At 36.0% G+C, this 17,269-nt stretch overlaps 1 protein-coding gene across 2 annotated transcripts in view; it reads left to right on the plus strand.

The window, feature by feature from the left end:
- LOC145666320 (DNA-dependent protein kinase catalytic subunit-like) overlaps positions 1-17,269 on the plus strand; it is a 289,438-nt gene that overhangs the window by 16,529 nt on the left and 255,640 nt on the right. Inside the window, exons 6-10 of one of the 2 annotated variants that reach the window (XM_081733421.1) lie at positions 3,140-3,348; positions 6,143-6,321; positions 8,675-8,928; positions 13,476-13,658; positions 16,959-17,074. In XM_081733421.1, the coding sequence (XP_081589547.1) occupies positions 3,140-3,348; positions 6,143-6,321; positions 8,675-8,928; positions 13,476-13,658; positions 16,959-17,074 (941 nt within the window). Of the gene's footprint in view, positions 1-3,139; positions 3,349-6,142; positions 6,322-8,674; positions 8,929-13,475; positions 13,659-16,958; positions 17,075-17,269 lie in introns of those variants that run through there. The other variant, XM_081733422.1, reaches the window with a different exon arrangement.

The raw sequence follows: 17,269 nt of genomic DNA on the forward strand, positions 1-17,269 counted from the left end.
CGATATGGCACAAATGCCCATTTCTTCATAAAACATGTGCGTTATTGTTTTCTTCCTCTCATTTTTGTTGTTTTTAGTGCCTAATCATACTGCTTGTACTCCTCGCACACAAAGCGCTCTATTTAACGAAGTAGTCCATTGTGGTGCCTGCATTTTGTATATTAGAACTTTAATACATAAACCTTCTTACCAGCAACAAACTAACGCAATACTCTGTGAAATTTTCTTGTAGGTCTCGTCAAAAATGATTATTCTACAAATGACAAACACTTGCCAATGTCCTTTTCCATTTCACATTCAATTAACAACACTAATATAGCACCATAAAATAAATAGGAATACTTGTAGCTTCAGAATCTATGCGCAAGATATTTTGCAGATCAGCTATACAAACTCGCGTTTATTCTTGTACGCATTTGTTGTCGAAAATCGGGCGAAACGCGTGTTTTCATTTGAGATCGAATGGTTTAGAGCCTCCACTCACATATCGGAGTGTCCACATTCTGGAAAGTCAGGGAAGTAAAAATGTACCAGGGAAAGTCAGGGAAATGGCGGATTGGTCAGGGAAAAATCGATTGTTCCATTGTTCAGTTACTGAATTTATGGAATAGTAAGTGTAATATCGGCCTAATGCGTGTGTTTGTAAATTTACATTCTTTTGGATTAAAGAAAATTGTAAAAAGACAGAAACAGAAGTGGAGAGAGAACATGGCCAGCTATGAGGAAGGTGGAGATTGGGGTTTCTTCCTTTTTTCTTATTTTTAAATTATTCAATGGTCAGGGAAATTTGGAGTTTTGGTCATGGAAAGTCAGGCAATTTTTTTTTGGCCAAATTGTGTGGACACCCTGCATATATTTTTCTTCTACGCTATAGCCCATTGTAGGGTATCCTTAACAACGCCTCTCCATTGGATCGTGTGTTTTCCGTCCAATTCCGAGGCTTGTTGTTAGGTTTCTGAATATTGCTCTTTTTACGCGGATAGGTTGTTGGCTTTCCGCTCAAGCGCCAACCTGGAGGACCAGGTCCACTTCTTTTGACCTCTTACCTTCCACAGGGTTTAACCTGTCTCCAGTAAGAATTGACAACACCACCACGAGAAGACGAAGTAGAACTTGAGTACGAGAAGTGTGAGACTTCATTTCATAAGCAGATTCGTCATTCGGTGTTCTTCGCTCTGAGCCACTCCATATAATACCATTAAAAAAAAAAAAAAATCGATGCTTGGATTCTTGTAGAATGTTTCCCCATGCATAGAGTTATTGGTAACAAATCGAAACTCTATTTTTATCCATCTAAACTATGTGGGTGCTAGATGTTGCTTTGATCTCGAAGGTGTTGATTTGATCTTAAACAGGAATATGCAATTTTATCATGTGTAGACTGGATACTACGAAGAGCTGATTTTGTAAACACGAATTTCGGAGAAATTGATGTGAGAATTCTTTGTATTGAGTGCTTGTTAACACTGCCACTATTCTCATTCTTTTCAGAACTCCATTTGTTCACGTATTTATAAGTGTATTTTATGATATATATGAAGTGAAATAGTTAACCATTTTCAACGAACTTAAAAAAAATTCGTTACTGAATTCTCTCTCTCTCTCTCTCTCTCTCATATATATATATATATATATATATATATGTGTGTGTGTGTGTATGTGTGTTTGTGTTTTATTTGCGATTTTTTTTTTTAATTTTGAGCCTTCCATTTTGAACATGTGTCTTCGTAAAACATGTCTTAGAACGTTTTAACAGAACTCTTAAACAAAACATGTGGTAGAAATTTAGTACTTAAGGAAATTATAAATGGATAGATATATTACAAGAATTGTTTAATGGGTATCATAATAAAGTACATAGAACAATTTGTATAAAGCCTGTAGACGTTAATAAAAAAATAATAATAATAATTCTTTTTAAGTTCGTTCTGGCAATGTTGTTGGAGGAGTCCCAACTGGTTTTAGATGTTTATTGAACATTGGTCTTCAAACCAATTGTGATTTCCACTCTTATAACAGTGATTCAGCAGTAAAAGGTGAAACCCCACGTTGTATGGTTAACGTGTTGCCTTTTGATGCGTAAAACTCGGATTGGATTCCCTCTAGAAGTGCATGTGCTTCGGATCTCAAACTATAGGTCTTTGTCTCATGTAGCCGGTATGTTGGAAAGGGATTAAACTTCAAACGGTAATTAGTAAATGCAAATACTGACTATTCTATTATAAGACTGAGTATGTACTAGAAAATCACTAGGTGCGAACGGTCCTGGGTTCGATTCCCTGTGGGGGCACTCGATTGAAAAAATGTAAAAACTTTTTCCAGGCCAGTCATCCTGAGTGAGGTTTTCCTGGATTTTCCTCATTCTCACCAGGCAAATGCCGGGATGGTACCTAACATACAGGTCCCAAGCTACTTCGTTCCCTTTTCCTGAATAGTGTGTTGAAGGACGTCATCCCTCATATGTGACGGGCTAACATGGCCATAGGTACAGAAAGCCCAGAAATCAAAATCCTAAGTCCGAGAAAGTCACAAAATTATTATTTGAATTTTGTAATAGTGATAAAGTAAATTAAAAATAATTATAAATACTCTTAAACAGATCTATTGTTATACTCCATGTTGGAACGAAAAGTTATGATAGGTAGTTGGTCATAAATAGGGTTCATGTGTGTGCTGGTTTACAATTAGAAGAGGAATTTATGATAGACCAACTGTAGTTATTAACTTAGATCCAGAATGAGCAAATCTTATTTACGGAGTCAATATCTTAATTACATATTTTTTATATTAGTACATACATGTTAATGATTTTATATAGTAAAACATAAGAATTATACTGTGACAAGATATTTAATGTTCTATACAAGATAAATATACATAGATGATAAAGTAGCGGTGATAAAAAAAACTTGGCATAAATATAGTTGGAGAAATGCATTCCATTCTCATATTAAATTAAATAATATACATCAGAAAAGAAGCATCTACAACAAATCATCACTCCTTTTTTCCTTCTACTTATATTCTTCTATATATCTTTTACAAATGCAGACATTAAACACAGATATTAATAAACAAACGACATATTAAACATTTTTTTATCCAGTAAAATTTACGTTGTGTCTGCTGTCCTTTACAGATGCCTTGGAACTCCTGACGAAACACTCAGAGCAGTTTGCAGAGCACCTCTTCGCAGAGTATAAATATTGGCATTCTGCTTTGAAACATTGGGCAGAATCGTCGAACAGGGAGGATCACAGAGCTGGAGTAGCTGCATTGAACGCATTTTTGACGATAATGGGCGAAAGATTAACAGAAACATCTACCCCGAATCGGAAAGCGTTTGAGGTAAGTAAAATTTTTATATGTGAAGTTCAAAGTGAAAGTGGAAGAACTGGACTGATTCGAATCTGAGCCTTCAGCTTACTGTGTCAGTGCGCTGGCCAATCCGCTTCCTACCCAACCTCCTCGTGTTCAGACATTCGTACCATATGGACCGTATAACAATTGCTTTTGTGCAAGGTGCCCATAAAACAGTTTATCTAGATTGGAAAGCATGTAACTTTAATTCTAAAAGTACTATTCTGCTCAAACTTCTACACTAGTTGCATAAACTCATAACGTATTTGGTGGTACTCATTAGAATTACAAGCACTCAGTATGCACACCATCACTTACGCGACAAACATCGAGACGGTAATTCATCTCTGACCATACGTTGTGAAGTATATTCAAGGTGATGGAGCTGGCAGCTTCATTGATGCGTTCGTGATCATTGCGACTTATGGACTATGTACTTCCACTACGTACAACACTGAATGATATTAGATAAATACGTAATAACTTGATATAATGCAATTAAAAAAAGTTGTGTTTAACCGTACAGAATTTCAGTAATTTTTATATATTAGTTTAAAAGTTACAAAAGTATTTCAAGTCAAATGATCTAGTCTGAATATAAAAGAAGTTTCAAAACAAGGATGAAAAAAAAAAAGAAAAAGAAAAAATTACAAATGAAAAAGTGAAAACATTATTACGTAATATTAATCCTCGGAATCCCAAACCCCTTTTCTTTCGCGAGAGCACAGTGGGTTACATTTTGTATGCCAACTTTTTTTTTTTTTTTTTTTTTTTTTTTTTTTTTTTTTTTTTTTTTAATCTTAATGTTGGGGAGAAAGCATTAAGATTATTATTTTGTTTGCGTGCACAGGTTTTATTGATAATATTGATAAATTCAAACAATATGGTACAATATTTTAAAAAGCAAAAAGAGAATTAAGATTATTATGATAACAACAAAATTGGTTGAATAAACGAATGCATGGACCTAGAAAAGTAAACTCCAAGAAACAAAAAATGCAAGAGATTGAAAAAAATATCCATTTACATTAAATTTGGAAAGTTCTCAAATGTTCGCATTACTGGTGAATAACATCTTACTAATATGACAAAGAGCAGAGCCATCCTTTGTAATATATATATATATATACAGTGGTGTAATATATATATACATATGCCATACCGCCTCTGGTTTTTCAGTGATCAAGACAATATTTAAATAACAAGTATGTTGAGTCAAAATCATAATAAAACACACCGCCTCTGCTTTTTTCCACTTCGAACACAAACTATATATATATATATATAAAGAGAGAATACTTTTAAATAGAAGCTCATAGGGGTATAATTTGGACTCCAGGTGTACAAATTTCCAGTTATTTCAATAATTAATAACATTCACCGGAGCTTTCATGTAGAAAATGTAGAAGAGACAAAAATATTCAGCTGGAAAAGTAACAGCCAAAATCGCAGAAAAATACAGGAAATAGAAGCAAATTTGAAAGTGTGGGGTACAAAATGTACTCCATTAGACTTCCGAGAGTTAAAATAGATACACTGTAAGCCCTTTCGCTAAAAAGTCCTCGATAGAATGGATAGAATGGGAAGTAGAGATCAAACAATAGAAGAATTCTGTTGTGTTGTTTTTACTGTTTTGTTAATTTTTTTAATGCTCTCTATATACGTGGGAGAGTCCGAAAATAAATTTCTCCAATAGCATGCTACATCAAAGATCAGACGTACCTATTTTTCCACATAAGTACCACGTACATTGACACATTTGTCATACCAGTCTATAAGCTTCAAAAGCCCTTCCAGGAAAAATTCAGGGCTCTGCATACGATAGAAACAGCGAACAGCTTCTGTGACTTCAGCATTCTTCCGAAGCGCCTGCCGCCAACAGTTTTCTTTCAAAACCGGAAACAGATGGAAGTCACGGGGTGCGAGATCAGGACTGTATGGTGGATGGACAAGGCGCTCCCACCTAAAAGTTGCAATATAGTTTTGTGTTACGGTCGCTGAGTGTGATCTCGCATTGTCATCCAACAACAGAACACCAGATGTGAGAAAGTCAGGCCGCTTGTTCCGAATCGCCTGGGCAACAGCTCGCACTTCCTATTTTAACCACGACATCAAAAGCCTTCTCTGCATAGGTACCAGACTCAGATTGAAAGAATCGTCTCCGCTTTTCTCAGGCGCTGCGACGGCGCCATCTGCAGGATCGTGGATGAACAATACTCACTTATGTCTGGGTGTGTTGCGCACGCAACCGCTGTCGTGTTTCCCCTATTGCTGTTCGCTTTCCTGGGGAAAACGAGAGGGAAAACTTATTTTTGGACTCTCCCTCGTAGATAACATTCCTTATTTTATATTTGGTAGTCATTCAAGTTACATATGTGGATGGTAGTTATTTCTAGACTAGTACCACAAACTACCGTTTGTGGTACTAGTAATATATCGTGTTCGTGGATTTTGTCGGGGTTTACCCGTTCCGTTTTCTTGGTTCTTCCATCTCACTTGCTTTTTTTTTTTTTTTTTTTTTTTTTTTTTTAATACAAACCTACAGGCGGTTAAACTAAAGAATTCATTTCATGAATGGTAAGAAAACATTAAAATTTGCATAATTTAATACCCTAAAGATAGAATTTTGAGAAGAAAAATGAATGATTTATTCTTATTAAAAAAAAGTTTAGGAATAACCTTTCCCACCTTCCCTAACCATATCGTGTGATTTTATATGTTATTTATTGTTAAAAATAATAATAATTCAGATATTAAACGAGTTTATTATTTTCTATTTTAGTACTTTATCGGCTACTTCAGGGAATGCTTGAAGAAAACAGATATAAGGCCGTATGAGCTAGCTCAAGCAATTAAAGGCTTTGGATTATTTGCTGCTGCCTGCAAAGTTCACATGAGCAGTTCTGATGTATCTCGAATGTTTGTACTGATGATGCAGAGATCAGAACAAGCATATTTCGGGTAAGTTAAGAGAAATAATAATAATGATCTTAAGTAAAAGAATAGAAGATAGGTGAAATAATTTTCAGCGTAGCAAAATGTCACTCTATATTAATAGTTTTTCTCCTCATATAAAATTGTTTCTTCTACGGTCATGTTAAAAAACCAATTCTCTGTCTTTCTTACTGCAGTTCCTTTTCAAACGATTACAGTAACAATGGTTTTTGTTTGTTCGAAAGATACTGTAAAAGCCAGCTCATCTAATTAAAAGGATCATAAAAGTAAAATCCAGGGACCAACAAACCTTCACAACAAGTGAAAATTTCACTCGTTGCCGGCCAAGGTAGCATACAGCAGGAATGTGCTTCCTCGTGACCTGCTCAGAAACACAGATAAACCACGTGCAAGGAAAGCTAACAACTAATGGCATGCGACAATAAACCAAGAGATGATTCAAAACCACCGAATCAGAGATCACAAGATTTATTAAACTAATGCTCAATACTTACTAATAAGTAAACTATAAAATATATTACAATATAAAATTGATTGAATAAATATTCGTCCAATTATTTTACAAAATAATGATACTTATAATTTTATCACGCCGTGAAAGACATGTCTTCCCTTCTTTCTTGCTCACAGATTACAGCTGTTTCATAGGCTCGCCAACTATGCGAGTAGCGAGACGCGCTGCCAGTTTGTGTGGTGACGTCACTGATATTTTAAGAAATAGCGATAGCGAGCTTTCCACAGAGAAACTAACAGTGAAAGTGAAAAACAAAGTGTTAAAAGAGGGAAACTAAGAGTGCTATAAAAACCGAGGATTGGAAAGCAATCTTGTTCTTTCTCGTCTGATGTCTATTCTGTATGTCTTTTTTTCTTATGTCGGTAGTCTTTGGTCAGATATTTCGATGCGCCATTTATGAATATTAGATTGGGTAATTTATTTGGTGATTAATCGTAACAGATCAGATATTCTTTAATTAAAGTTGTTATTTGTAAGTAAAACAACATAATTCAAAGTTATACAGTAAGTCTTACAATATTCTTACAATTATATTTTTGTCTCTTACACCTTCATTATATCTTTCGAAAATTATATTCAATTACCTGTACGTTAAGAATAAGGCAGAAGACTAGTAGATTATTTGCGAATGGGATGTCAAATTTACACAGTCGATTCTGTTTTATTTCATGTGACATAAGTGTAATAAAGATATATTCATGTGACATAAGTATGAATTGTTATTAATTTGGATTCAACTTGTAAACTCCACGTGTTTTCATTTTATGATCGTTATAAATGTGTAAATATTCTACCTAGACGATTCATCAGATGGTTAGATTCTGAAATTAATACAAGCTTTTCAAAGAACGCACCATTCAGCATTATATATTAATCTTTCTGTTAGCCTTTTTTTAACTTTATTAATAATGCTTATACTCACTGAAGTGTCCAACCAATAGACAATGGTAGTCATGACCTATACATTTCAAGGCTTTGTTAGTACAGTTCCTTAAGAAATCAATGTTGCTTGAAGACTCACATTATCGGTAAATTTGCTGCACTGTAGAAACAATTTCAAACTGAGTAATCTTTCTGTTAACTGTAAATGCACTTACTTACTGTGAAAGATACAGTTATAAGGTTAAGGAAGCATTGTTAAAATGATAGTTTAGTTTTAAATTGTCTCTACAGTGCAGGAAAGTTACCGATAATGGGGGGTCTTCAACCTGATTTCTTAAGGAATTGTACTGACGAAGGCTACAAATCGTCGTTGAAACGTATACTACGTTGCTGAGGTGAGAATAAGCTTTATTAGTATTGCATATTCATCCTTTGCATTCATTTTTTATTTTTAATTTTTAAAACCACCTGGTAAATTGTCTTTTGTTGTATGTACATATATAGTTAATGTGTATAAAAGAGTTCAAGTTAGGTTTGTTAGAGCAACCATTTGTTAAATGAAATATATCGGATTTGAGTCCTCACTAGCCCAGCGGCTGCATTTTTCGGTAGTTTGCATCAGTTTTGTATATTTAAATGAAATGAAATCTTTAAGTTTTACGTCCCACGCTTATGTCGGTTAGGCTAAAGGAAACGGTGATGATGAGAAAGGAGTGAAATGAAGAAAATGGGAGGAAACGGGAGAACCCCGAGAAAACCCACGAGCACGGTGTTTGTCCACCACAAAGTCCACACGGCGCGAGCTGGGATCGAACCAGGAACCCCAAGCACCGGAGGTGAACGCTCTACCACTGAGCCACCGAGCCCCTTTTGTATATTTAAATATTGTTTTTCTTTCTGATATACTATTCTTGTTTCGAATCCAGATATGCTTTTTAACTAAATGTTGTTAAACTTTTACAGCTCTCTCGAGATTTCACAAGAGTCATTAAACCAGCTCCCTAGTTACATAGAATCCTTAGGAACAATAATGGGCCATTTGGATTCCATCACTGAAGAACAACTTATTTCATTGCAGAGGCTAGTCATTCTTTTGATTGATAGGTTTCCAGAAATACCAGAGTATTTTCACTCCCTCTGTTACCGTGCGTTTCTTTTAACGTGCTATCATCTCACTAGAAAGGGAGTAATCGTGGAATCTTTTCTTGAAGATGTAGGTAAGTTGAATATTTGAAAGCAAATGCTCTCAAAGAGTTTTAACTTTAAATTGCTAATAAATGCTGTTACGGGCGCTGCCACCAGTTTCTAATTCATGTCCACATCATCATTATATTTGACCTCGAACAGTCATATAACACAAAATATATAGATCCCACGTTTTATAGAATATGCATTTATTCTTAACATTCAGCTATTTATACAATAAATGGTATATACATATTTTAAATACAATTAAAACTAATTTTCCTACAACTGACCAAAGCAGTATATATATATATATTAACAGTATATATCTGTGTTACAGTTTCGGCTATGTAACATAGTCTTTCTCACATTGGAAGAATGTTATATAGAACTTGAGAAAGAGGATAGAAATTGTAGATACCGACGAAGAAATAAGACAAATACTGTGCCAGTTATTAAATGGAAACGGATATAGAAGAGAAAATTTAAAAGAAAGGAAAAGAGGAAGAAGCAGAGAAAGAAAGAAAAAATGGTTTGGTATTGAAAGTTTATGCGAGAAAACGGAGGTCGTGAAAAACCTGTTGAGAAATGAAGGGGATTAAAACTTACAGGAAAGGAGGGAACACGATAATAGACTTAGTGAGAGAGAAAAGAAAGAAAAGGAGATAAGATCACAAGAGGAAGGAGTACTGTACTAGGTTAATTGTAAAGAGTGCGATGTGAAATACATAGGGAAACAGGAAAGAGATTAGGACAAACGATAAAACTACATAAGGACGATGCCAGACTAAAAAGAGAGAACAACGCAATATATAAACACATTAAAAAAACGGGACATGAGATAGATTGGGAAGGAATAAAAGGATTAGAAAGGGAAAAAAAGGAGAGTGATAAGAAAGTGGAAAGAAGCCGAGTGAATTAAGAAATACGGGAAGGAGAAGTTGATCAATTGGTCTATTGGACTTGTGATACATGAATGATGAGGAAAAAGTGATAGACAAAGTAGAAAGAATGAAAAGGATTAACAGGAGCTATTAGAACAGGTGTAGAATGGAGAATAGAAATGTTAGTGACAAACACCTAATTTAGAGTTTAGTTCTTAAAAGTTTCATAACAGGTACGCAAAAAGAGAAAGTTACATCATCTAATTAAAAATTTACTTTTTTAGAACCAATTAAAAGTTTACGTTTTGTAAAGAGAAAGTGGTCGTGTCTTGCATTCAGATTGTATATTAGCTGTCAAAATTGGATATTAATAAGATATAATGTGTCTGAGGAAGGCTGTTACTCGTACGTAGCCGAAACTGTAATATAGATATATACTCGTAAAATATATGTATACTGCTTTGGTCAGTTCCAGTTTTATTAGCAATCTCGAATTTTCCAAAGCTGCAATGAGTAATTTTACCATTTAACTAATCTTTACGATGAAAAGATTTCTTTTTCTATAGACCGAAAAGTTCTGTTCAACATCATTCTTCCGCCTCCTACGCTGTACTGTAGTACATTGTTTCTTCTTTTTTATACTGTTCTGCCTTCGTTCTTCTCAGAACGCTATGCTATAGGGTACATTTTAATAAAAAAAGAAAGTTTATCACAGTCCCTGGTTCTTGTTTTTGGATCAAAAAATCTAATATATTTCAGGCAAAAATTTTCTTGTAGGCCTTATATCTGGAGAACTACATATAGTGTAGCAAAACCCAAACTATCACTTAACTCAGTATGATGTGTGTTTATTCCTTAAAAAAATACAAAAAACTCAATTTAGGGGCTGTTCAAAAATCTTGTGGCTCCTGGTCCAAAAATTAATTATTGGCTAAGATCACAATCTTTTGATCTATTTTTGGGTCTTTCCTTTATTTGGATCCTTTGGATTATTTTTTATTTTTATGAATTCAGTTTCCTTTATATTTCAACCCTTTCGGGAGATTTAAACGCGAACGGATTATATACTAAATACGTTGTTTATAAATGTAAAAACTATAGGCTAATATCGAAATACTGTGCACAATGTTCGAATTACTGGGAGGATGAGTGTGAAATAACCCTCCGTAAAGAAAATAGTGTCGCTGGGTAATATGATATGGGCCTACTGTATGTAATAGTTTTACTCTCAAGTAAATGTCATTCCCATTCCCTTGTAAAAACCGCTTAATGTACGTACTGACTGTACTTAAAGTAATGCAATAAAAAACATACAACATTATTACTAAATACTGAAAAAAATAAATAAAACGCCTATCTGGACGGCTAATGAGAATATTCTCAATAGTTGTTTACCGTGTCCATTCTAGGTCGTAAGTTTCTGTTTCAAATCTCAATGAAGTAAACCCTAGTTGGGGCTCTGGGAAGTGTGAATATTTAAGTTTTTATTCTTGTATTGATCTTTCATAACGTGTCTGATGAAGGAGATATTGCATTGCCAAAACTGTTAAACAAGTATTATTAATATATATTTGGTGCTTTGGTCAGTTTTCGTTTATTAATAATGTAATAACCTAACGTAGTGTCATTTGAAAAATATAACTTTGTTGGGTTGGCAACACATTTAACGTTGTGATATCAGAGAGTATGCCAAATAGTACACCCCTGCTAATGTTTGCATGGTACAGATTTTACATTTTCTGTCTATTAGTTTAAAAGTTACAAGGACATTCATCCTTGGCCCAAAAGTAAGTACACACCTCTAAATTGATTAAGTATAACATTCTAGTTTATGAATTTATTTGTTTCGACTGTTCCATGCTTAAGTTATAAGTAAAAAGATGTTAAGAACAAATAATAATAAAAAAATCTAGGTCTAGCTGTTTAATAATAAAATACAGTGAGCTGATCGGTACGGGATTGTATACCTACTTTTGGGCCACCCTGTATATAGCATGTTCTAAAAAAAAAAAAAATGGCGCCCACGGACTACAGAGAACTTCTATAAGTCAAAATAAAACGAAAAATATATACGTATATAATAGTATGCTTTTTGGGGCCTCGTCTGGAGACGCAAATTACACTAAGTGACAACGTCGCAGATAAAGAACTATAGAGATTATCAAACCATCAGATAGTCACATCGACTTTTTAGATGGCAGTTAAAGTTGATAGATGTTGACACTGGCACCAGTTATTAGTGTAATCGATGTAACGGCTTCAAGCTTCGTAGAGCAATGCTAATGGTTCCAAATTAATCTGCGACATTGCCACATAGTGAAATTTTGATTCCCCATGGCAGCTGAAGGAAGCCCCAGAGGATATACTATTATATAGCATTTTCGCTTTATTTTGATCTGAAGAATAGCGCTCTGTTGTCGGTGGGCGCCATTTTTAGAACACCTGATATATATAGGGTGTCCCAGGAGGAAGGGGCAATATTTTGGGAAATAGTAGTATGAGTGATTCTAATCAAAAAAGTTGTATGAACATGGGTCCTAATCTCAACGGTTTGTTGAAAGGTGATGAAATGACCTTTCCATCAATGTACAATATATAGCAGTGGTGTCTTTGGAAGAGAAGTTATTGAGGTATATTTGGGAATCAGTGTTGCAATCCAATTTCTGTAAATAACCTTAACTTTCCCAAATTTCCCTCAATAACTTCCCTTCCAAAGATACCAGTGCTCCATGCTGCATACCGTTGGAAAGGCCATTCCATCACCTTTCAAATCCTCTGTCTCACATCTGTAGAACAGTTACAGAGTGAGCAATACGCAAGATAGAGTCAAAAATAGATCACAACCTGTAGCTCACAAACCGTTGAGTTTAGGACCCATGTTTATATGAACATTTTTGCTTTGAATCACTCATACTACCATTTCCCAAAATATTGTCCCTTCCTCCTGAAACACATTGTATATATATAACAGAAAATTATGCCCAATAGGCTAAAGAATTGTTAATGAAAGTAAATGATTATGCTGATTATGGAAGAATTGGTGGATTGACAATCGAAACGGAAGGTGCGAGGAAACGGAAGATTCCCGAGAAAACCCATAGACACTATGTTGTCCACCATAATTTCATATAGCGTGGGATCGACTCGATCATACCGAGGTGACCATTCTACCAAATGGTACAGCTCTCTCCATAACGAAGATTTTGTTGTATATAATCTTCGTATTTTGTAAGCTATCTAGAGATCTCTTGCCCAAGGGATTTTTAATGGGAATTCTATACATCACCGTGCCAACTTTTCATACAGACTGCATGTCCTGTGGACTGCGGTGGCTCAGTGGTAGAACGTTGACCTCTGATGCGTGGGGTCCCTGGTTCGACCCCAACTCGCCCGAAGTGAGCTTTGTGGTGGACAAACACTGTCTGCGTGAGTTTTCTCAGGGTTCTCCCATTTCCTCTTACTCTCTTCATTCCACCATTTCATTCATTTATTCTCCCTTAGCCTCGGTGCATATTCGTGGGACGTTAAACTCAGTATTTCATTTCATTTCAAACTATGTGTTCCACCCATCTTAAGCGTCCTCCATCATAGTAATGACCAACAATGCATTCATAGAGTATGACGGACCACTAACATAGACCACTTAATTCTGTGTTCACATGACAGAAGTATTGTATTTTCTCTTATATTTTCAGTGTATCAAGGGGTAATTCGCACGTGCTGCCACCCACCTCTAAGCGACATACAATTACTAAAGGAGAAGATGATACAACTTGGATCCACTTTACTAGACAAGGAAATTACAACATTCAAGAAATTCTTGCCGCTTTGGAGGGCTCTGTTAAATACTACGCAGGGTACTCGATATAATTTGCGGGGTAAGTGTTTGAATAATGAATTAAATAGAAAAATTACTCACCTGTAAAATATTTCCCAGATGTTTTGACTTTCTCTGAAGTTTACTATCGTCGAAAAATTTGAAGGTGTGAGGTTTTTCTAGTCTTCATGGTTCCGCTTGTTATGTTATATACTGTCTCAACACCCCATTGGGACCAAGACCTATCAGTCATCTTTTATCCTTTTGAGTGATGTGTGGTCAGAACATCGGCTCCCCTCACCGTTAATAGTGGTTTTCTAAACTATAGTTCGCTACTTCTTTCTTTCAGATAGCTCCCCAATTGTTCTCACGGCGTTGGGTAGACGCCGCAAGCCAACACCATCAGGTGGGTACGAAGTCAATCATCTTCGCTTGCATCAAACCCATCGCTGCTTGAGTTCGATATCTCACGATCGCAGTATATAGATATGTAAATAAATGACATCCTTAACAATATGGTACTGTAACTTCCAAGTGACAATTTTTCGTCCTCTAAACACAAGGTTTCGAGCAATTTTATTGAGTTCAAGATCCTGTTGCAAAAGTCATATCAAACGGATCAACCGTTTTGCCAACTGAAAAGCTATGAATTTTACACTTTTTCAGTCCTTTTAGATTTTATTTTTCACCCCTATCTCTCCTCTGCCAATGGGGCTGAACTTGGAGTATTGGAAGCTTCACTATTCATTTCAGCGACTTCGAAAACTGTGGATTGCACATTAATATTGGTCATTTGGAATTATTTATTTATTTATTTATTTTTTTTATGCCACACCTTCCAAGTTTCACCCTACTCCCTCAGTATTTTTTTTCAGATTGTAAATCATAGGCCTACCAACTTTAGCTGAAATTGTTCCATGTGTTCTAGACTTACGCTGAAATATATATTCGTACACATGCATCCAAATATATACCCTTCGGCGTTGCCCCTGTAAATTCCCAATCCAGCTGACATGCTCGTTCTTGGGGAGTATCACCTAACAGCTTAGCGACCCCAAAAAGTATGGATTTGACACAAATCTAGGGTCATTTTAGACATTTTGTTTGTTTATTTATTTATTTTTGTACCCCTCCTTACCACCATTCCGATGGAGTGAACTTGTACTTCATCGGCATTTGGAGTACCATTATTCATCTCAGCGACCCCGAAAAGTACGAATTCGACACTGATATAGGTCGTTTTCTTTCATTTTTATGACACATCTCCCACTTCCTCTAGGTGTGATTTGGTGATTTTACCCCTACTGGGAGCTGAACTAGACTTTAAAGGGCATCGGATCTGTCACCCTTTTAGAGACCCCTGAAACTATGGATTCGACACTGATATTAGCCGTTTTCGATTATTTTTACATGTTACCATTCCCACTCCCTCCCAAGGATGCTAATGGGGCAGAACTGGGAATTAAACGGCATCGGGTATGTTACTATTCATACCAGCAACCCCGAAAACTGGGTTCGCCCATAATATCCGTCGTTTTAGATAATTTTTGTCACTCCCTCCCACTTCCCCTTGTTGTGCTAAGGGGCCTTACCTACACAGTATTCTTTTCCAGACTAAAAGTAATATGTGAATCACGGGTTGTTAAAATTGCTCCATAGTTATGCTGGAGCATACATACATTTTGGACTTCCAAACTACGCTGTGCATAAGAGTCAGAAGTCTTATAGAACAGGCTTGTCTGTTTGTCTGTCGACAGGTATCAGAGATAAAACTAAAAAATATCGAGGATTTTTTTTTTTAATCTATTCAATACCCCAAGAGTGGGTTCTTTTTCCTCCTTCAACTCTGTAGTCAAGCCGAAAGTGGTTAAATAACTATTTTCGGTTTCGACAGTTATCACCATAGAACAAAAACAGTAAGAGATATCAAGTAGGCTAATGTTTATATATATATATAATATTAATTCAGCGTCCAGGAAACTGGTTCTATCTTTGATTTTACTGCTCTTACAACCAGTAGTTATAGATGCACTACTTCAAGTTGAGTATTGAATTCGCATAGTTTTGAAGTTTACCATATCACACTATGAAACCAAACTCACTAGTTTATATATAAAATTATTAGTTTCCTGTGTTGTCCAAAAACTGCTGTACCGATATAATATTTTCGGTAACTGTGAGAACTATGGAAAAAAATGCCATGAATGTGACAATATGCAGAACAAAGCGATGGGTCATATATATTAAATATAATTTGGTTGCCACTATCGACGGAAAAGTTGCTACGCAAGAAAACAAGTAAGTTAAATAAAAATGTGATTCATTCGCATGGAGAATTCATGAAAGATATATACACGAGGCCATTCAGAAGGTAATTTACCCACGCGTCCCATAGCTAGGAAATCGTATGTTCCGCGAAGCGAGTGCGTGGACGTGAGAGAGTGAGGTCCTAGCATGGCACATGCGCCAGCGGAACTTCCATAGTGCTCTCAGTAGCGTCGTGGCAGTGGTTGAAGATGAACGTTCCTATTCCAGTTTCCGCCACGTGTGAAGTTTTTGAATGCACAGGGCATAGTGCCGATTGGATGCTGACCCCTTGTGCCTTGCTTTGTATTCTGGAGTCAGTTGCTTCGGCACTTATCTGGCACAAAACTTCTTGAACAATAGGCCGCTCCATGACAATGGTGTGCAATAAGGAGCGGGGAATTGTGAGAACTGACCACTGAGTTTGTTGCGAAGCTACGATTCTGCATGATGCGTTCCCGAACAAGATCCACAAGATCGTCTGTGATAATGGTTGGCCTCCCACTGCACTCCTCATCATGCACATTTTGGCGTCCTGCTGTAAATTGTCTACACCAGCAATGCACCATGTGCTTGGTTATGACGTTAGGCCCATAGATCTGGCACAGCTGACGATGGATTTCAATAGGCGCTATGACCTGTTAATTGAAAAAATTACTGTTCGCACTTCACACGCGACGGGATCTGAAATAAGAACGTTCATCTTCAACCACTGCCACGACACTACTGAGAGCACTTGGGAGGTTCTCCTGGCGTATGCGCCATGCTAGGACCTTACTTTCTCACCTACACGCAGTCGCTTCGCGCATGGTTTCCTAGCTATGGGACTGGTGGGAAAATTATTTTCTGGATGCGCCTTGTATTTCCTGAATGCACTTCGTACCTAAATATCTTCTGTGCAGTGCTTACTTTTATGTACGGAATTCACATACATGTTTGCATTTCCATAGATTAATAGTAGAATTTCCATAGATAATCAGTTTTAAAAAAGGTTTTATTTTAGAATGAACACAGTGTAATTTACATAAATGTAACTTAAAGATTACTTTATTCACAGGTATTCCACCAGAAATGCGACGTGAAATCACTGGGAAAATTTACGATCACTTCATTAGATCGATTCTGGCTATCATTGATAAATTGGATCTAAAAACTGAAGCTGTAAATACTGAGGTAAAACAATTTCTCTCCCTCTCGCTCTCAGCTATTAATCGTATATATATATATATATATATATATATATATATATATATATATTGTGATAAAATACGAAAGGTATCGGTAGTAAAATAAAGTGTGGGGTTGCTCTTTGACATATCACTGGATCCTTTCCTCTTAAAACGTGTTAAATCCAGGTTATTTTCATCC

The sequence above is a fragment of the Thermobia domestica genome, chromosome 12 (genome assembly GCF_964235325.1).
Source record: "Thermobia domestica chromosome 12, izTheDome1.hap1.1, whole genome shotgun sequence".
NCBI lineage: Eukaryota > Metazoa > Arthropoda > Insecta > Zygentoma > Lepismatidae > Thermobia > Thermobia domestica.